The 17,893-nt window shown below is 52.6% G+C and overlaps 3 protein-coding genes across 3 annotated transcripts; 2 read left to right on the top strand and 1 right to left on the bottom strand.

The window, feature by feature from the left end:
• Positions 1-230: 230 nt before the first annotated feature.
• PG994_013883 (uncharacterized protein) lies at positions 231-581 on the top strand (the record flags this gene model as incomplete). Its single annotated transcript, XM_066865292.1, has 2 exons — positions 231-489; positions 559-581. The coding sequence occupies 2 exons, from the start codon at positions 231-233 to the stop codon at positions 579-581; spliced, it is 282 nt and encodes a 93-aa protein (XP_066708421.1).
• A 12-nt stretch (positions 582-593) lies between these two features.
• On the top strand, positions 594-1,059 carry PG994_013882 (uncharacterized protein; the record flags this gene model as incomplete). The annotated part of the gene is made up of 2 exons (XM_066865291.1): positions 594-857; positions 901-1,059. 2 exons carry the CDS (start codon positions 594-596, stop codon positions 1,057-1,059), a joined length of 423 nt encoding a protein of 140 aa, XP_066708420.1.
• A 1,487-nt stretch (positions 1,060-2,546) lies between these two features.
• PG994_013881 (uncharacterized protein) lies at positions 2,547-17,616 on the bottom strand (the record flags this gene model as incomplete). The annotated part of the gene is made up of 4 exons (XM_066865290.1): positions 2,547-4,838; positions 4,876-13,776; positions 13,847-14,014; positions 14,077-17,616. 4 exons carry the CDS (start codon positions 17,614-17,616, stop codon positions 2,547-2,549), a joined length of 14,901 nt encoding a protein of 4,966 aa, XP_066708419.1.
• Between the last annotated feature and the right edge of the window lie 277 nt (positions 17,617-17,893).

Below are 17,893 nucleotides of genomic sequence, written 5' to 3'. Positions count from 1 at the left end.
AGCATGTTCCAGGACTTCATGTAATGGTGGAGTGAGGAGAGAGTGAATTGCCTGCAAAGAGTCCTTTGCACCAGAACCTGTTGCCCCCCCATTTTCTTTTGATCCAGCTTGTTATATCCAAACTGTCAGTACACATCGGGCCCAACCAAAACCACCAACTTGGGAAACCTCACCTTTCCCATCTGCCAAGGTATTATTTGGACCAAACAGAGCAATCACTCATCGTCATCATGGACAACGCAATGTTTGAGGCAGGAAACCTGCCTTTTGGCACTACAGCTGTCCCTATGGCTTTGTTGAGGTTCGACTTCCTCGAGGCGATCCATCAGTGCAAAGATACTCTACCAGCCGAGTATCTCCAAGTTTCCTGGTTCAAAGAGCTCCAGACGCAATGTGCCATCCTCTTCATAGAAAACAGAGATTCTAATTGTGAAGAGTCACTGCTGTATATTCAAGTGGAATTCTTGGCGCGCATGTACCGTGCAGTACGTAAGTCAAAAAAGCCTTACCTGTATTCCCCGATCTGGGAAGAAGTGCACCACTAACCGTACTCTACAGATGGCGGTATTGCACCTGAATGAGGATGGGAGAAGATGAAAGCCAACCTCTCGACCGAGATAAACGGATCTAGCGACCACATGGCCGATAAAGCAGACATTTATCAAGAAGCCATGGAAGAAGAAACCGAGGAAGAATTTATTTCCTACATCGCAAAGGGTGGCAGTCTTCAGCTCGAGAAGTCTACCATTATGACTTCGCTGGCCGTAGCGACCGAGGCTGAGCATGTTCCTGCCGTCAAGAACGAGGCAGCCGCTGACGAGGGCTCACCGCTTGACGCACAGAGCAAAAAGCGCAAGGTAAGCACGTTGCTCGAAAGGGAGATTCCAACACAACTAACAGACGGGTCTAGGTCACCAGACATTGAATCGTGAGGATTTCCAGTCAGCTGAAGATAACGAGAGAAGACGAGAAGGTATCACGGCTGAACAGACTGATGCTCATCAAAGGGCCGCTGAGATGTATTCAACTCTATGGCTTCTAGACTACCCTTCGAGGTGACCGAGGCCCAATGAATACAATGATACTTGATACCGCAGAACCATAATTGGTGTCGTCAATTGCATCAATGTTTCCCATTTGCTTTGCACGTAGTAGGACGATTGCCAGATAATGCCTCTACATCTTTACCTTTTATATGCCCCGAACCAATCAAAAACTTGAGGAGCAGGAACGACATCGTATATTTCTGAAGTAGAGGCGTGCCCAGGCCAGCATGATGCGCACCTGCAGTGAAGAAAAAAAACATTGATTAGTAGTGCCATATGTGTCCATCGAGATGGACTGATTTTACTTAATGATATGCATTGAAACTTCAGACAATTAAACTGAAGGGATCACTTAATCGATTGATCCAAGGCCAGAATATTTAATGGCTGGGTTTTGGGAATTTCGATTCGTGTTTGTTGATTTGCCTCCACTTCCACGTTTGCGCTCCCTTCTTCCTTCCTTCCTCCCAACCAGACCAAAGCAAGCTCAACTCTTTCCACCCCAGCATCAGCGCGACCAACTACGCAATGGATCCCGCCGAGCCCGATACGTGGCCTCCCGGATTTATGCAGGCAAGCGTTGCGACTTTCCAACCTGGCAGCTGCATTGGAAGCCATCAGGGGGGACAAGTTCAGCGATGAGCGATGGCTTCACATGTTGAAGCACCAGTGCACAATAAACCATCAAGCCTCCGCCTTCAGTCATTACAAGTCAGCTTCATTGCTACGTCTGCAGCTGAAGTTCGTCAGGGACTTGAATAAACTGATAGGTGCGTGGTCCCCAAACTATTCTGTGTGCAACTGGAGGTTACTAACAGCCGATCTGTCGCTTCTTAGTCGGTTGGGCCGACGACACCCCTTCCCGCTGGGACTGTGTGATCGACAGGTTGGCTGAGAACAAGCCGAACTCTGTGGATGATGTCCTGGTGAACGCGACGGATCTGTTTGACTATGCGACCAAACAGGGGAACGCAACACATCTTATCGCGTACCTTTCCAGGGGCCTTCGTTGCCAAGGCACCAGCTTCATGACGTTCGCTTCATCTAGTAAGCCCTCATCCAACTCTGATAATGCAGCGCAAGCTAATATGTCATGACCAGTCGGAGCAGTGATGACATGGAATTACCTGCGAAGTGCTAAAAGATCAACAACTATGATGAGTACATGAGCTTTAGGTCTCGATCGAACTTGTGTCGAATCCCGAGACTCTGATCATAGAACGAACTGCGGTTCGAGGAGATGATCAGCCATATGCTAATAGACTACATGAACTGACATACCGGAACTGTGACGCGTGAAAGATCCGTTTACTACCTGCCAGTTGTTGCCAACCATCGCCAGCAATCCCGTCGCCAATTGCTCAGAGAAGTCATTAAGGACCAATAAAGTGAAGTGATTACATCTTATTACTATGAAAAGGGCAAATCAAACGAACATGAAATTGTAACTAACGCATCCTACCCCCTAACTCCGTACTCCCTTCTTCCCTTTGAAGGCACTTATGCATTAACCTCAGCAAACCAACTCCTCAACAGCCCAGCCAAAGCAGCAGGCAAGTCCTGCAAATCATGCACAATGAGGTAATACTGGAACGGGAACGTATCCAGGAAGGCCTCGGTCTTGATCCCGACCGTGTTGCCAAGCTCATCCTTGACCCACTTGACTGACCTTAAGTTGAGGACACCACCACTGGAGACCTTGTTCTGCGCCACCGCCCCAGATTGCTGCTGCTGGTGCGACTGAGGCTTGCTCTTCGATCTTGCATCGTCCATGATAATAAACACGATCATGATGCGCTCCTCCATGGCCTCGCGGAGCAGCCGGCGGATCTCGTCGTGCTCTTGCGACGGCGTGAGGCCGTCCGAGAGGATCAGGGCGAGCTGCCAGAGGTCCTCGCCGCCGCGGCCCGGGTTCTGGAGGCGCGCGGCGCGGAAGCGGGCGATGGTGTCGCGGACGAGGCCGCGGATGTCGGTGTGGTCCTGCTGGAAGCGGAAGCGCTGCAGCACCTTGGCGCCGGCGTCGTGCGACGCGAACGGCTCGGTGAAGTCGTGCGCCATGAACGTGTGGCCGCCGAAGCCCAGCACGCCCACCTGGCCCACCTCGAGCAGCGTCAGGGCGCGCGACACCATGACGAACGACTCGAGCGCCAGCTGGCCCGACGCCGACTCGCCCATCGACTTGGAGTCGTCGACGCAGAGCAGGATCTGGTACGAGCGCTTGGTCGGGATGGCCCGACGCATCCAGATCTTGTCTCGCTTGTACGAAGAGGCGATATAGGGGATGATGCGCTTGATGTTGAGTCGCTTACCGGTGCGGTAGGAACCCGAGAGCTTGGTCGACTGAGATGGTGTGAGGATCAGACGCAGCTGCGACGTAAGAGCCAAGGACAGCGGATTAGTTCTGGCTTGGAAGTCCGTCCATTGCTTCATTGCCTCGTCAAAGTCGCGGAGCTCCGAGGTTGGCTCTGTAATATAGGTTGACGATAGTTGGACAGAGGTCTCGTCGACACTTTCCTCGTCTTGGTCCTCGCGGTCGGCACCGTCCATAGGCGGTGTCACTTCCCGGTCATAAGCACCCTTACGGGTGGACACACCCGCTCGGCCTTCCTCGCGCTGGGATTCTGCTTTGTCTTGCGGCTCAAGTGGTTCCGAGATATCCATCTTGTCAGCGTCCTTGGCGTCGTCAGCAGCCTGCTCATCGTCCTCTGGCATAGCCCGACTATCAGGATCCTCATTCTCATCGTCAATTGCCATGGTGTCGTCAAAGGGACGCGATTCCTCTTCAGTCGTAGTTCCGATGGCTTGGGTATCTGCTGCCATCTCATCGTTTTGCAGATGCTGGAACTCCTTAGGGACCATTTCGTCGTTGTTCTTGTCGGCAATGTCCTTGAACTCTTCGGCTTGCGCTTGCTTGATCTCACGTTGTTGTCGGTGCCATTTCTCAAGAGCGTCGCCGAGAGCTTTGAAGGGTTGTTCGACGGCGGAGTCCTGAAGGTCGTCTCCCTCGGATTGAGCAGGCTGTTCTTGCGATTTGGCAATGCTGCCTTTGTCGCCTGTTGATGTATCTTGATTGGCCGCACTCTCCCCCATCTGCCCGCTCTCACGTTGGGCCGTGTTGTCTTGAGATGTGTCTTGGTCATCAGTCTGGTTGGCGTCCTGGTCTTGGCCACCGTTTATAACGTCGCTGGGTGCGACGTTGTCGGTGTTGGGGTTTGCCTGATCATATGAGGGCTTCTCGTTGTCTTCGCGCTCTTCAGGTTGCTCTTCAGGGTTTTCACCCATCTCTTGGTCAGCCTCGCCGTCGGCATCGTCGTCCTCTGATTTGTCTGCCGCGTCTTCGTCCTCCTTTTGCTCATCTGCAGGCGCGGTTGCATCGGCAGCATCGCCATTCTCGCTGCCCATATCGCTGTCCTCTGCTTTGTCCTCGGCCTTCTCATCCGTGTCCTTCTCTTCAACGTCGGAAAGCTCGTCAAGGTCGTCGTCGCTGATAGAGGACATGTCGTCTTCATCCTTGCCATCGAGGTCCATGTCGTCGGGCAGCGCGAGAGCGTCCTGCTCCTCGACATTCTGGTCTTGTCGGTTCGGCTCCTCGAATTGCACATCCTCGTCTTGTTCAGCGCCAAGCTCCTCCTCGGCATCTTGTTCGCCTTCACCACCTTCCTCTTCTGCTTGATTATTGTCCTTGTCAGGTTTGTCATCAGCAGCCGCCTGTTCATCTTTCTTCTGCTTTCCATTCTTGTTCTCGCCCTCCTGCTCTTTCTCGGCGTCCTCCTCCTTCTCGCCATCCCACATCTTTTTCGTCAACAGTATTCGGGTCCAGATCATCGACGTCGCCAGTTTCTTCGTCCATCTCATCATTGTCGTCGTCGTCCCCGGACTGAGAGCCCTTCTCGTCGTCGTCTTCACCAGCGACACTGCCCATTTCGCCCTCGAGCTCTCCGTCTGCCATGTCAACCGCATCCTTCTCGTCCTCAATCTCCTCCTGCTTGGGCTCCTGTTTCTTCTCTTGAGCAAGTTCAGATAAGTCTTCATCGGGCTGGATGTCCTTGCTGATGTCCTCGGCACCCTCTCCTTCTCCAAGACCGGTACCACTTTCCATCTTACCAGCGCCTTCAGACTTCTCATCTGACTGCTCCTGTGGCGTGCAGAAGCCCTGGCCCGCAAGATGCACGAAATGCTTGCTCAGACTAAATGCAATATGGGATGTGCTGTGGTTAAGTTTGCCGTAAGTCGCGACAGCGTGCTGGCATATTGTGCTGTATTGCTTGACGATGGGATACGAGGCAGCCAGTAATGACTTGGCCAGCTGATTCACGTGGCTGTCATCGAGCTTGAGCTGAAGCAGGATAGAGAGCGTGCGGTCCAGACTCGTCTGGATTTTGTCCAGGTGGAGCGACTTCAGCGAAGCGACCATCGCCTCATCAGACGTTGTCAACCAGGCCGACTCTTCCGTTGATGTGGGAATCTTAGCCACCGCCTTGTTGAATTGCTCGACGGCCACTAGCATGCTGTCAGTCAGATTCTTGACGGCAGGTAGCAAATGCTTTTCCAGCGGCTGCGTCTTATCATGGATCTGAACTGGCTGCTCATCGACATTTGTCCATAGCTGGACCTGTTCGAAGATGAAAGCGAGGTCACGGCGCGCGATCCCAAGCTCTACCATGCTCTGTTTGATCTCGCTCAAGCAGCTGGCGATTACATGCTCAGCCTTGAGGTCAGTATCCGATGAAAGACACCAGGGAAGAGGATTCCCAGTTTTAGCCGCGGTTGCGGATTCCAGCGCTGCGCTCCACGACTTCAGTTTATCCACGACCTGGCTGTTATTAATACCACCAAACTTGGCATGGATCTGGACAAGTTGTATGGCGACATCAAGGATTTGGATTGCCCACGTTGCCGCCGCGGAGACATTGGTAGTCTTGGATTGCTTCTGTAAACGGCTGTTATCCAAGGCCACAATGCTCTCCACCTGCCAGACAGTGGAAGTGAGTTTGTCCACGCGCTGGTAAGTTTCCGCGAGCGTGCTACGCTGCGCCAGAATAACGTGCAGCATTCCCTCGATGAAACCAGTGCTTCTGCTGATCTCGGCACCGGTCAGATCTTCCGAGTGAGTTTGAGAAGCGCTTCTGACCCGTGGCATAAGATCCAGGAGCTTGTGGAAGTAGTATTCAGCACTACCGCTCCCATCACCAGTGTATGGCTCAAGTTTTGACAGTATAATAGCCGTGGAGTCCTGCTTGGCGAGCGCATCTGTGCCGAGGTTGTAATGGAAGCCCATCTCGCGAAGATCGCTCAGGACGCCTGCAAAGAGCTTACGCTTCCGGGTCTTGAGATGCTTGACTAAGCGTGTGTTCTCTTTGGTTAGGAATGCCGGTGTCTCTTTGCGAAGTTGAGCGGCCGACGACTCGAGCTCCGAGAGGAACGAGTCCAGTTCACTCGCCACATCAACACTGGAAGAGGGCGAGCTGCCCAGCTTGGTCATAATCTCAACAGTGCGACGAGCGTTGGCGACACGCTTGTGATCACTGGCCCACTTCGGAATGCTTTGCTGGCAGAAGGCCAGCGCTTTGTCGTCCACCTCGGCAGTAAGCAGGGCAGCCTGCCCATTTTCGAGATTCTGTAAGACCTCGTCCGGAAGCCCCGTATCTATAATCGTCTTCATTGGCTGCCCAAGCACGTCTCTGAACTTCTTGACTACTCTAAACAGCTTGTGGTGCGACTTGCGTGCACTTTCCCGCAGAGCCGTGATGTTGGTATCCTTCCAGCTAGCCAGAAGCAGAACATCCTTCATTTGCTTCTCTATAGGGGCTTTGCCCGACTTGATAGTCTCTTGTACAGATCGTTCAAAGCGAGCGTAGTAGGTGATGAAGTTCTGGACTGCGCGGTTCACTGCCGACATAGCCGGCCAGTCCTCGACCAACAATGCAACTTGTTTCTGCAACTGTTTGAGCAGGCTCAATCGGCTTGCAAATTGACCGAGTTCAGCCGATGAGAAATAAGTCTCCAGCGTTTTGAGCAGGTTGGCAGCATGCTGTTGAAGGTCTCTTCCTGCCTCGGCCATCTCTAATGGTCCGGCAATGACAGCCTGGTAGGCGACAAACCACCAAGAGTTGGCATCATCCTCGCATCTCTCGAGTTCCATATCGAACAACTTGCCCCAAGTCGAGAGTTCAAGGCGGCGCCAGCTGATCAACACGTCGGTAAGTCGGTCATATAGGACTGGCACTCCGTAGATTTTGCTTGCCCAGCCTCCATTCTGCCACTCGTAGACAAAGCCATGGAGGCGCTCCACAGGAGTGATCAACTTAGCCAAGGGCATCGAGTGGACTTGTTCTAGGACATCGTCACATGCTTGAACGACGTCTTCCAATGGTTGCAAGTGGCCAATTTCCTCCACCTTCTGCAACTGACGGAAACGGGCCCGAGTATCATTGACCAAGCTGACGAGTTTGCGGGCTTCAGGCAAGTTCTCACTAGTGTAGAAATTGTAGCTGGCGCGGGTCTCATTGGCGTTGTAATCAGACATCTTGTCATGCAAAACTTGAATAGCAGGGGAAAGCAGGGTACGGTCGGACAAGTCTGACGCCTGCTCTCTGGAAGCCTGCCGAAGTGCAGAGCCCCAAAGGCCCTTGACACTCTCAGTTGGGGCGAGAGGGGCCAAGAAGATGTTTCGATGGAGCCTCGCTAGCTCTATTGCTAGAGCTCTCGCATCACGGACTGGTGGTGGTTTGGCGTTGCCATTCGATTCACTGTCGGCATCGAAGGTTGGGAACAATTCATCGAAGGCGGCTTGTTCGGCAGCCTCTTCATCCTCGAAGCTCCCCTTGAACCGATACAAGCTTCTTTTCTCTTCTTCGGCTTTGCGATCGGATCCGAGTTTGAGACTCCACTGGCCATAGAAAGAATGGACTGCCTCGAACACTGCGTCACGTAACGAAGGGCTGAGGGAACCAGGCCCTTCTACGGCAATGCAAGTGGCAGCATATCTCAGGAGGTCCATTCCTTTCGGCTTCGCTCCCTCGTTGGAGAAGCCCGCGAGAGTACCGTCCATGAAGGGCACACATTGGCTTAAAGACTTCGAAGTGGACTCAGTGCTGTTGCCCACGAGTGGTGCTCCTTCACCCAAGGAAAGTCCGATATCCAAGCAGTGAAGTATGTTGATGGCAGGCATACCCAGATCCTCGTAGTGGTTAGACTTGGGCAAGGTGAGTCGGGCCACGATCTGCGCAACGTTCTGGCGGATGACCTGCAATTGTTGGGTTGCAACTTCAGATCCAAAGCAGTGCTGGGAAAGTGCAGACAAGACATCGGCACCAAGAACAGCCTTGAGCACGCCATTGAATTCGCCTTGGATGGCGCGGTGTTCTGATGTTTGCTCGTCGTTTGACGGTGATCGGTATATTGTTTCGGAGAGGGCAGGCTTGTCTCCAAGAACGCGAATCTCCTCCTCGATGAGCTCTCCTCTGAGGTTGTTGGGCTGTCCAGTGAAGAAGACCCCGAACCGCTTGATAGAGGACAACTGCGCGTCGAGGCTACTGACATGTTCCTCGTAACTCTCCAAGTCGACCATTGGTCGTAGCTGGGGGTCATACATCTTATCAGGAATGTAGAGCTTTACCAACGCCAATGAGAAGTGTAGCCATGCATTGGCTAGGAGAGCTCGCTTGGATCGATTCTCTCTCTTGGCCGCGAACAAAGAAACCAGAGAAGGGACGAAATGCTGCGAGACCATGTGTGGAAGGTGTCCGTTGTCGCCGTATATCTGCATAGATCGCAGCGACTCATAGTGTAGCCCCTTCTCGTCGAAGCTGACTTGGGCTTCTTGAAGATCCTCTGTCAGCTCCCGCTGCAGCGCGGCAAATGCTGCTGCGAAGTCCGGACCCAATGTAGTTACTGTACTTCTCATGAGCATCAACAACACGTCACTTAGCTTTTCCACGGAGTCACTAGTCACAGACTCAGAATAATTCGAGATCTGATTGGCCAATACAGGGAGTTCGGCCTCAAGCATGGCCAAAGACTGAAGTGTCGCGGAATCGATATTGGCAAGCTTCGAGGCAATATTGGTTGACAGACTCTCAGTCCATGGGTGTGACAATTCAAATTGCTTGTCCTCGGCGATTGGGCGGGATGATTTTGTTCCCATGAGATATCCGATCAATTGCAAGGGTTTGGACGTCGGAGTGGCGCTCTGCAGGCGCATTTGTGCAAGTATGGGCAGATCCGAAAGGGCGACCATTTCGTCCAAAGCTGGTAACGCCTTTTGCGCGACAAGAGACTCCAGGACAACTATTTGACGAAGGTATTCAAACTCCTTGGTAAGATTCGGCGGGATATACTCCTTTTCGTCGACCTGAGCGGCGAGCTTCTCAATCTCGGTGTCGAGACTCTCAATGAGATCGCCACAGTTCGGCTCATCATTGCGGACAATGCCATAGACCTGGACAAGAGAAGTCATGATCTGAGAAAGGTTCTTAGCAGTCGCCCGCGTGTTCCATTTGACCTTATCGAACTTGGGCGCCAGTGATTCGATGCGCTGGACCATCTCGCTTGTGTTGGCGTTGGTGATGGGGAGAGGTCTATAAGCCTTCCACAATGGCTCCATGCTCAGGCCAGTACTCAACTTGAAGCCAGTAACGAAACTCTCATTCAAACCTCTAATCAAGTAAGTAAGAAGTTCGTGCATAACAGCGTCTTGCGTTTGGCCGAGGTATTTTGCCAGCGTGTCTGCACCCTGGCCAAGATGGGCTTGAAAGCGTGCTTCGTCGAACTTCTCGAACGTTGCTGTCTGGATTGACAGCAGATGGAAAGTTCGCCACCAATAAAGCATCACGCTGCCGAGAACATGGGCTCGCTGCTGCCACGGCCCGGGGTTGGCGATTTGTCCACAAAGGAAGGCCTCGAAGGCTTGTAGAGTACCATGCAGGAATTTGTAAGCGCCAACAGTCGAGTCTTTGGACACAGCCGCAAGACTGCCAGATAGAGAAGATCTTTGCAGACGATTAAGTAGTGAAGGCTGTCGTCCCTGTGCTTGAACCTGCTGATCGCGTAGGTGCTTTTGGGCCCTGATCAGGTTCAGCGACACTTCATAGCATACACCCAGCCACATTGGAAGCCCCGTGTCGGATCCTTGCAGCAACGATACAATGGCAGAGTTCTGTAGGGGATGCCGGGGCTGAACAGACCCAAAGCCCACCGAAATGGACTGATCCAGGGAACCGTGCATCTTTTGGATAGCTGCATCGAGCTCAACTGTCACCAACGAGTCTGATGCCAAGGACTGCTCGAGAGGCTCTAGACGGTGATCATAGGTCGTATGAATGCTCTTGGAATAGCTTGAGACCACATCAGAATCTCTGGGAAGGATCTTCGTCTTGGCCACGGCGCGATACTGCTCATAAATAGGCATATCAGCCTTGGAAAGACTGTCGGCAGCAATTTGGCCAAATGGCAACTTGTCTTCGCTTACATCCAGCAGAAGCGCAGAGTCCAGAGTTTCGAATCGCCGCAGGTTTGATTCGACTTGAGCCATTCGGTGGATATGAGCCGGCGTACTAACATCGACATGATCGAGATAAATTTCGATAGCACGGTTTCGCATGGCTCGAGAGAGTTCGCCATATCGTGGATCCATGGTCAAGAAAACCCTGAAGTCCGGATGCGGCTCGATGATCCTAGGCTCTCCATTGGGACCACAATGCTCGTTGATGATTAGGAAACCGTTAGGCTCAAGCAAAGAGTTCAGTCTGTCCAATACAGAAGCGCTGCAAAGGTTCGCGTTGTCCAAGACCAACCACTCTCCCTTCTGCAGGGCTTTCACAATAATACCATCAAGCCACTCGAATGTAGGATCGCGGACGCCATTCTCTTGGGATAGGAGTGAATGCGTCTTGTTCACAAGATCGGCGAGCGGTGTGCCAGATTGAATCTGACTGCGGAGGCTCTGGAGCTTCGATGTCAAGTATTGAGATGCGTCGGCTCGTTCATCTCGGCTTTCGAGGGCATTGAGTAGGTCTACAGCAGCTTGCGGGGAAGCCTGAGGGACCGTCTTGAGAACGGATTCCCGGACGACCTCCTCAAGCTCCTTCAAGGTTTGATTGACTTCGCGGAGAGGATCATGTTGTTCAAAGCCGCCAACAAGATCCATGGCATCGATATCGGCATTCATGGGGAAAACCACCAGGGGCTTGCCGACGAGAGATGCGATATGCTGCAGAAGTGTAGACTTGCCACTTCCGGACGGGCCAGCGAGGATGCATGGCAAGTTCTGCTTGATGCAAATCAAGAGTGACTCGATCTCATGGAGTCTGACGACTTCGTCAATGCACGGAGGTGCTGAAAGCTGTACGAGGGGATCACGCTGGAGAAGTGCAAGTCCAGTCTGCAGGATGGTAGAGCTCCTGTTGTGGTACAATTGATGGTCTTTCGGGGCGGATTGGAATGCATTGGCAAATAGCTTGTTGACGAATTGTCGGTCGTGAACACCACGGAAGCGTTGGCGAATGACGATATCCAGGAAATCATCGACCTTGGCAGTGGCCAGCAAGGGATCTTGAGATGTAAGCAATTGAAGCCAGCGCAGGGTGTCTCGCAAGTTGAATTCCCAAGGAGCCCCTGAGGCACCGAATGATCTCCTGACGACAACCTCTTCGTCAAGGCTTGATATGAAGGAGATCAGGTTCTTGACAGTTTCGGCGGAGACATCAGGGAAATTGTGCTGTGCGATCATGAGCAAATCGGTCTCGGTGAACACATCGGCATAGACGACGATGAATCGGTTAACAAAAGAGCTTGGCAAACCCTTTCGACCGCCTCCTTGATGATGTGGGTTCTGGGCAGCGAAGAGCCGGAAGTTAGGATGGCGCTTGAAGGTCTGATCAAGCTCTGAGATGTAAACCTCTCCACGATGATCAAGACAGGCGTTCAGACCTTCTAAAACGGATTGGGACGCAAGATTCATCTCATCCAGGAGAACCCATTCACCGCTCTGCATTGCACGCAAAAAGGGCGCATCCCTCCATGCAAAGTGACCAGCTTCGGCACCTTCGACGGGCACATCGGTACCAAACAGGTCCATCAGATCAGTTTGGTCGGACAAGTTGATGCGCGTTAGGGGTTGGCCGCAAGCCCGCGCCAAAGCACTAACCAGAGTGGTCTTACCCACACCAGGGCTTCCTTCGAGGAGGATTGGCTTCTGCACCTGGAGCGCTCTGATGACCCTCATGGCATTTAGCTTCGTAGTTGGCGCATGGAGAGCGAATCCCGTCTCGAAGTTATCATTGGCAGCACGGGCTATACTGAAATCGCCAATGGTGAGCTTGCCAGCTTCTATTGATAGTTCCAAGGGTGCCCTGTAGATTTTCGTCGCGTCACAACCTAGGAGCTCAGAGAGCTTGTCGAGGCATTGTTGGCGCTGGCCATCCATGCTTTTAGGGTCAATTGCAATAAGTGCCGAGGGGTTAGCGCCTAATGTATCAATAAAGACGGTGGCAGCTCCGTGGATGACGGCAGAAACGGGGCTAATATGTGTCGACTCGTTGATGAACCGCGCCCATACCAAGATGTCTCTGATGGAAAAAGCAGCAGTGGACGTTGAACGGAACTGCTGGCCAAACCAATAGGAGAACTTGACGATGCTTTTGGCGAAGCTTCGAAGCTTTGGGTTGAGTTTCGAAGAGACGATCTGCATAACATCCTCGTCGGCGGAGAGACCGGGGACCCAGATCTCAGTGAATCTGTTCCTCAACGCTGGGGAAAGCTCTTTCTTGCCGAAATCACCGCCCGGGTTCATTGTGGCGAAGAACTGGAAACCCTCAGTTGCCTCGACGAATGAGTTGTCTATACCCTTCTCGGCCAAAAGCAAGGTCCGCGAAGGCTCCAGGACGGAGTTGAGTCTTTCCAAGACGGAATCGTCGGCCAACGAAATCTCATCCAACAAGAAGTACTGGCCACTGCGCATGGCATGAACCAAGCTTCCATCTGCCCACTCAAACAGAGCCTTGCTCTTAATCTCGGCAGCTTCGATCTTCTGGCGCATGTCCTCGGGTATCCCTTCCAGCTGGCTTTTCTCGAGGGCATGATAACGTTGCAAAAGCTCGTCAAGATCGTCCCTCACTTCAAGCTGGAGCATCTGGAATACTTGAACAAGATCCTGTCTCAAAGTATCTGCGATAGCACCTCGGTTTCTCACAGGCCGCTGAGATCCGATCAAATCACCTGTCTCTGTGTTTTGGTGGGCGTTGACAATATGCAGCTCCTTTCCGAGTGCCTCTGCTAGCAGTTGACAAACTGTCGTTTTGCCGCAGCCTGTCTCACCAACAAGAAGTACAGGCTCGTTGTTGGAAAGGGCCTGCGCCACCAGAACATAGAGACGGCGCATAGCCTGTGTCCAGACGACACCCTGTGCATTCTCGACCGAGAGTTGCGTAAGGTATGGAGACCTCCTTGCGCTGTAAAGCAGTTGAGGCTCGATTGAGGGCTTGTCTTTCTTCATCGAGCCATCGCTGTTCTTGTTACTGTGGAAAACAGTCTCAATGACATCTTTGACGGCTATGCGCTCTTCTTCGTTCCGCACACGTTCCGCAAGGAGCATAAAGCCTTGGTTTGCCATCTCCTCTCTGGGCGTAGCCCCAGGCAGCGTTGGAACACGAGTGTTTGCTCCGCGAAGCGCCCATCGGAACAGATCTCTCAGGGTCGCGAAACTGTCCTTGTTCTCGAATAAGCGGTTGGTCTGTCGCAGTCTTGACAACTCCTTATACACTTGGACAATCCTCTTGCAGTCCGAATGGCGCCGTGTGTACGCTGCGCTTCTGCAGGATAGTCTCTAGCTCGTCCTCGGGGATATCGTCATAATGAAGTTCCAGGAAACGATTGCGGAAAGCGCGAGATAAGACCTTGCGTCCGCCGTAGAGACCGGGAGGGTTCTGAGTGGCAAAGAGCATGAAGTTCTCATTGGGGCGCACGACTTCCTGAGTTTCGGGATGAGAAGCTCTCGATTGTCGTCAAGCAAGCGGTTCAGCGCCTCTAATACATCAGTTGGCGCGAGGTTAAGTTCATCTAGAACGATCCAATGGCCTTGACGAAGAGCCTGGACTAACAGGCCCTCCTGGAAGTGCAGCTTCCCATCGGCGCCAGAAACATAGGTACCGAGATACTCCTGAAGATCGGTATGTTCGTGGTTGTTGATACGGACGAACTTATTGCCACTGTAATTGGCCAGAAACTCGATCATACTGGTCTTTCCTGCCGAAGTCGGACCTTGAATGAGGACTGGGAATCGCCGGGTCGAGGTTGCACGAACCAAGTTCAGAAGATTTCTCTCTACTGATGGGGTAATGATATAATCATCCCTTTCCCGCGGGACTTCTTCACCCTGGAGCAGCCAGTAGTGTCGATCCTTATTCTTGTTCTGGAACCGGACATATTGCCTGCCGTCGTTGGGGTGCTTCGGCTGTTGAGACAGCAACGTTTTCGGGTTACCGCGCTTCTCCAGCAAATGAAGTCGAATCTCGGGCACCAGAATGTCTTCCGACTGCTTACTCAACAAGGTGAGAAAACCCATTGAGAATCCTTCGTAGAGTGCACGTCGGAGTCCGTACAGTGGAGCGATATCATCAACATACGTAAGGACTCTGGTCAATGTTCTCAGACTGAAATGCGGCACCTCGTTGGCGCCATCGACAAGGCGCTTTTCGTCTGCGAGGGCCTTGGTCTTGAGATACAACCTCGCAATATCGTCAGCAGCCTGCTCATCTTTCGAGCTGTTGCTCCTCAGATACGCTTTGATGATGATGAGCAGATCCTTCAAGTCTTTATCAGGACTGCTGACATATAGCTCGGTAAATCGAGACCTAAGACCGAGTGGCAGGTCACGCTTTCCGATATCTGTGGCAGGATTCATAGCACCGAATATGCGGAACTCAGGATGAGCGACAACTCGTTCGATCTCGCCCGTCTCAGAGAGGAGCAGTGACGGCTCGTCGTTCGGGCCAGAGGCGAGAAGGTCCGCGATACTCTCCAGGGTGTCTGGTGATGCAAGGTTGATCTCGTCCAGGAGAACCCAATCGCCATTCCTTGCTGCCTTGACTATGTTGCCTTCGACAAAAGCGAAAGCGAAAGTGCCCGACCCGCCGGAGATTTGTATAGCGAATTGATCCAGGGCGCGCGAGAAGGCATCCCAACGTGGCTGAAGGTTGAGCAACGACTGTAGTTTCGATTCCGTTTTGCGTCTCTTGGCCACCGGCCCATCCTCAGCAGGCGGGTTGTCATTTGCCTGTACTGATCGGCTCTGTAACTCGGCTAAGATCTTGCTGAACATCTTCGGCGCTTCTCGCCAGAGTTTCAATACTTTCACCCATTGTCCTTTGGCGATGAATTTACCTATCTGCTCAAGGTACTTCTGATTCTTGGTAGCAGAAATACCTGTGGTGGCAAACAGGTCTTCGAACTCTTCTTTCAGTGGCACCGCCAGTGTACGAACGTTCACTGGTTTGAAGCCGCCAAGGAGATCTCCCACCTCGCTCTGCTGAGACAAGTTGACAGCTACCAGTTTGTGGCCCAGTAATTCCGCGAGCTGTTGCACTACAGTCGTCTTTCCGATACCAGTCTCTCCAACAAGGAGGGTCGGCTCCCGAAGTTTGACAGCTACCGCGATCTGTTCGAGCACGCGTTTCGCGTGGTTCGTATTCGCAAATGTCTTCTTGGGCTTGGTGATCCTATTCGCTCGCGGCCTCTTGCTCAACGACACTCGGCCAACTTTGATGTCACGCGGGGTTTCTTCGAACTGCGGGATATGTGCCTGCACGTAATGTTCCCTCATTTGTGGCGCGACGTGCATCTCTTCGGCAATGCTGCTCACGATCACCGACTTTGCTTCCAGACTAGGGATGGAGCCACAGAAGCAGTCGGCAGCCTCCATGAACATAGAATACTTCGTCTCGTCGCTGATGCCTTCTTTGCCCGTTCTGCTGCCGGAAGCCACGAGCAGTTGGCTCAAACGTCTACACCACTTTAACAGATCTCGAGGAGTGACAGGGCGGTCGGCAACAGTTCTGCCACCGCCGGAAGCGCTGCTGGGTAGGGTGCAGAGGCGATTGTAGACGGAAATAATCATAGAGGCGTATAGACGTAGTAATGGGTAGGTGCCAAGGACCATCTCCTGCAACTCAGAAGGTTGCGGCATCCTAATGGCGACAGAGTGCCAGAATCGCTGGCCGAGGAGTGTCGGAAGGCTTTCTTGGCCATACATTCCTTTCGTAGTTCGGACGGTCGCGAAGAGGCGGAAACCACTGGGTGCTCGTATCGTCTCACCACGACTTGGTATTAAGAGTTCACCACGTTCTACCAGAGGCAGTAAAGTACTCATCACCTCATTGGGTGCACGGTCTAAGTCTTCAATCAGTACCCAGCGTCCCTCACGGACCGCCGTCGTAAGCACACCAGGTCGCCAGGAGAAGGAACCAGGCTTGGAGTCGGTCGAGTAGAGACCAATGAGCATTTTCGCATCAGTCTGCTCATTGAGGTGTAGGGTCACCATACTAGACTCCATTCCAAGCTCACGCGCCAACTCATGCACAGCGGAGGTCTTTCCGGATCCCGCCAATCCATGAAGCATCACAGGTCCGAATTCCTGCAGACTCTGCGTCAGGCTTTCCAAGTTGGCCATGGTGGTTTCAGTGAGAACGAGAGAGGACGAAGATTGTGGCGGGCCTTGCGGCCGAGGGAGCAACGTTTCGCCATAACGAACGACGAGTGGTGTCAAGTTTAGGGGAGGAAAACGGTCGGATTGGTTATCGGAAATTTCTTTCAATTCCCGTCGAAGGTTTTCTATTTCTCTTGCTCTTTGCTTCTCACATAAAGACAAGAAAGTTAAGTCCAACTTCTGACCGTCAAAATCGTCAAGGAGCGGCATCTGCTTCTCAGGGATATTGGTGCTGTCGCTCCCTCTTTCCACCCGGGGAATGTGCTCTTGAATTAGTGCCTCCAGTCGAGAGTCGGAGGCAGACATCAAAATGCAGAATATCCTTATCGCCAGGTATCTCACTGACGGCTCAGGGTGGTTGAAGAGCGTTTGCACCCATGAGGGCTCTACAATTTGTCGATAGGCCTTCTTGTCGAAATTTAGCAGTCGCCATACTGCAATGAGTGCAGGCGTAAGAATAGATGCGGGCGACTTGTTAATGCAAGGCAGGTTCAGGGAGTTGACCCTGAAGGGCCGCGATCCAGCTTCAGTGGGCGCCGCTGAGGTCTCACTCAGATACTGTTCCAGGAAAACAGATAAGTACGGAGCAAATGGGAGTATTCTTGCAAAAGCATTGATAATTTGGTCCTCTTGGCCCTCTATCCGACGCTTGAGGACCCATCGTGCGCAGATGTCGGCAAAAACTTCTTCGAAATACACAAAAACTTGGCTCGTGAATTCGGGTATCAGCGCCGTAGCAGCAACGGCATCAAGGAACTTCGTGGGGTCGTGACTGCGGATGACTTGCAGTATTTCGGGCGGCAGATGTGTCATGAGCTGCTCATCGGACAGAAGGTATGCCCTGTTCGAGCTGACATCTATCATCGCCATGGTTGCTGCTGAAATCTTGAAGATATTGTCGTATTGACAGTGATATCTTCATTCAATGCTGGGCGAGTCTCACTTGGCTGTACAGCGGATTCGCGATGCGCTCGAAAAAAGTTTATCGATAAGGACTTTTTCTGCCACTACTTGTCCATGGGTCCCGCCAACTTCAATTGGCATCGGAAATTTAGGCGGTGAGTCCCCACCCTGCGGTACCTGAGAGCAGGTACCCAACTTCGCCGAGAGTGACCCGGAAAGCGGGAATTCTGGGCTGCCGGGCGTG

Source organism: Apiospora phragmitis (genome assembly GCF_038363925.1).
Source record: "Apiospora phragmitis strain CBS 135458 chromosome Unknown utg000013l:1.0-2965645.0:1.0-2969333.0, whole genome shotgun sequence".
In the NCBI taxonomy this organism is placed as follows: Eukaryota; Fungi; Ascomycota; class Sordariomycetes; order Amphisphaeriales; family Apiosporaceae; genus Apiospora; species Apiospora phragmitis.
The sequence above is the reverse complement of the archived record's forward strand: the minus strand, read 5'-3'. Positions and strand labels throughout refer to the sequence as shown.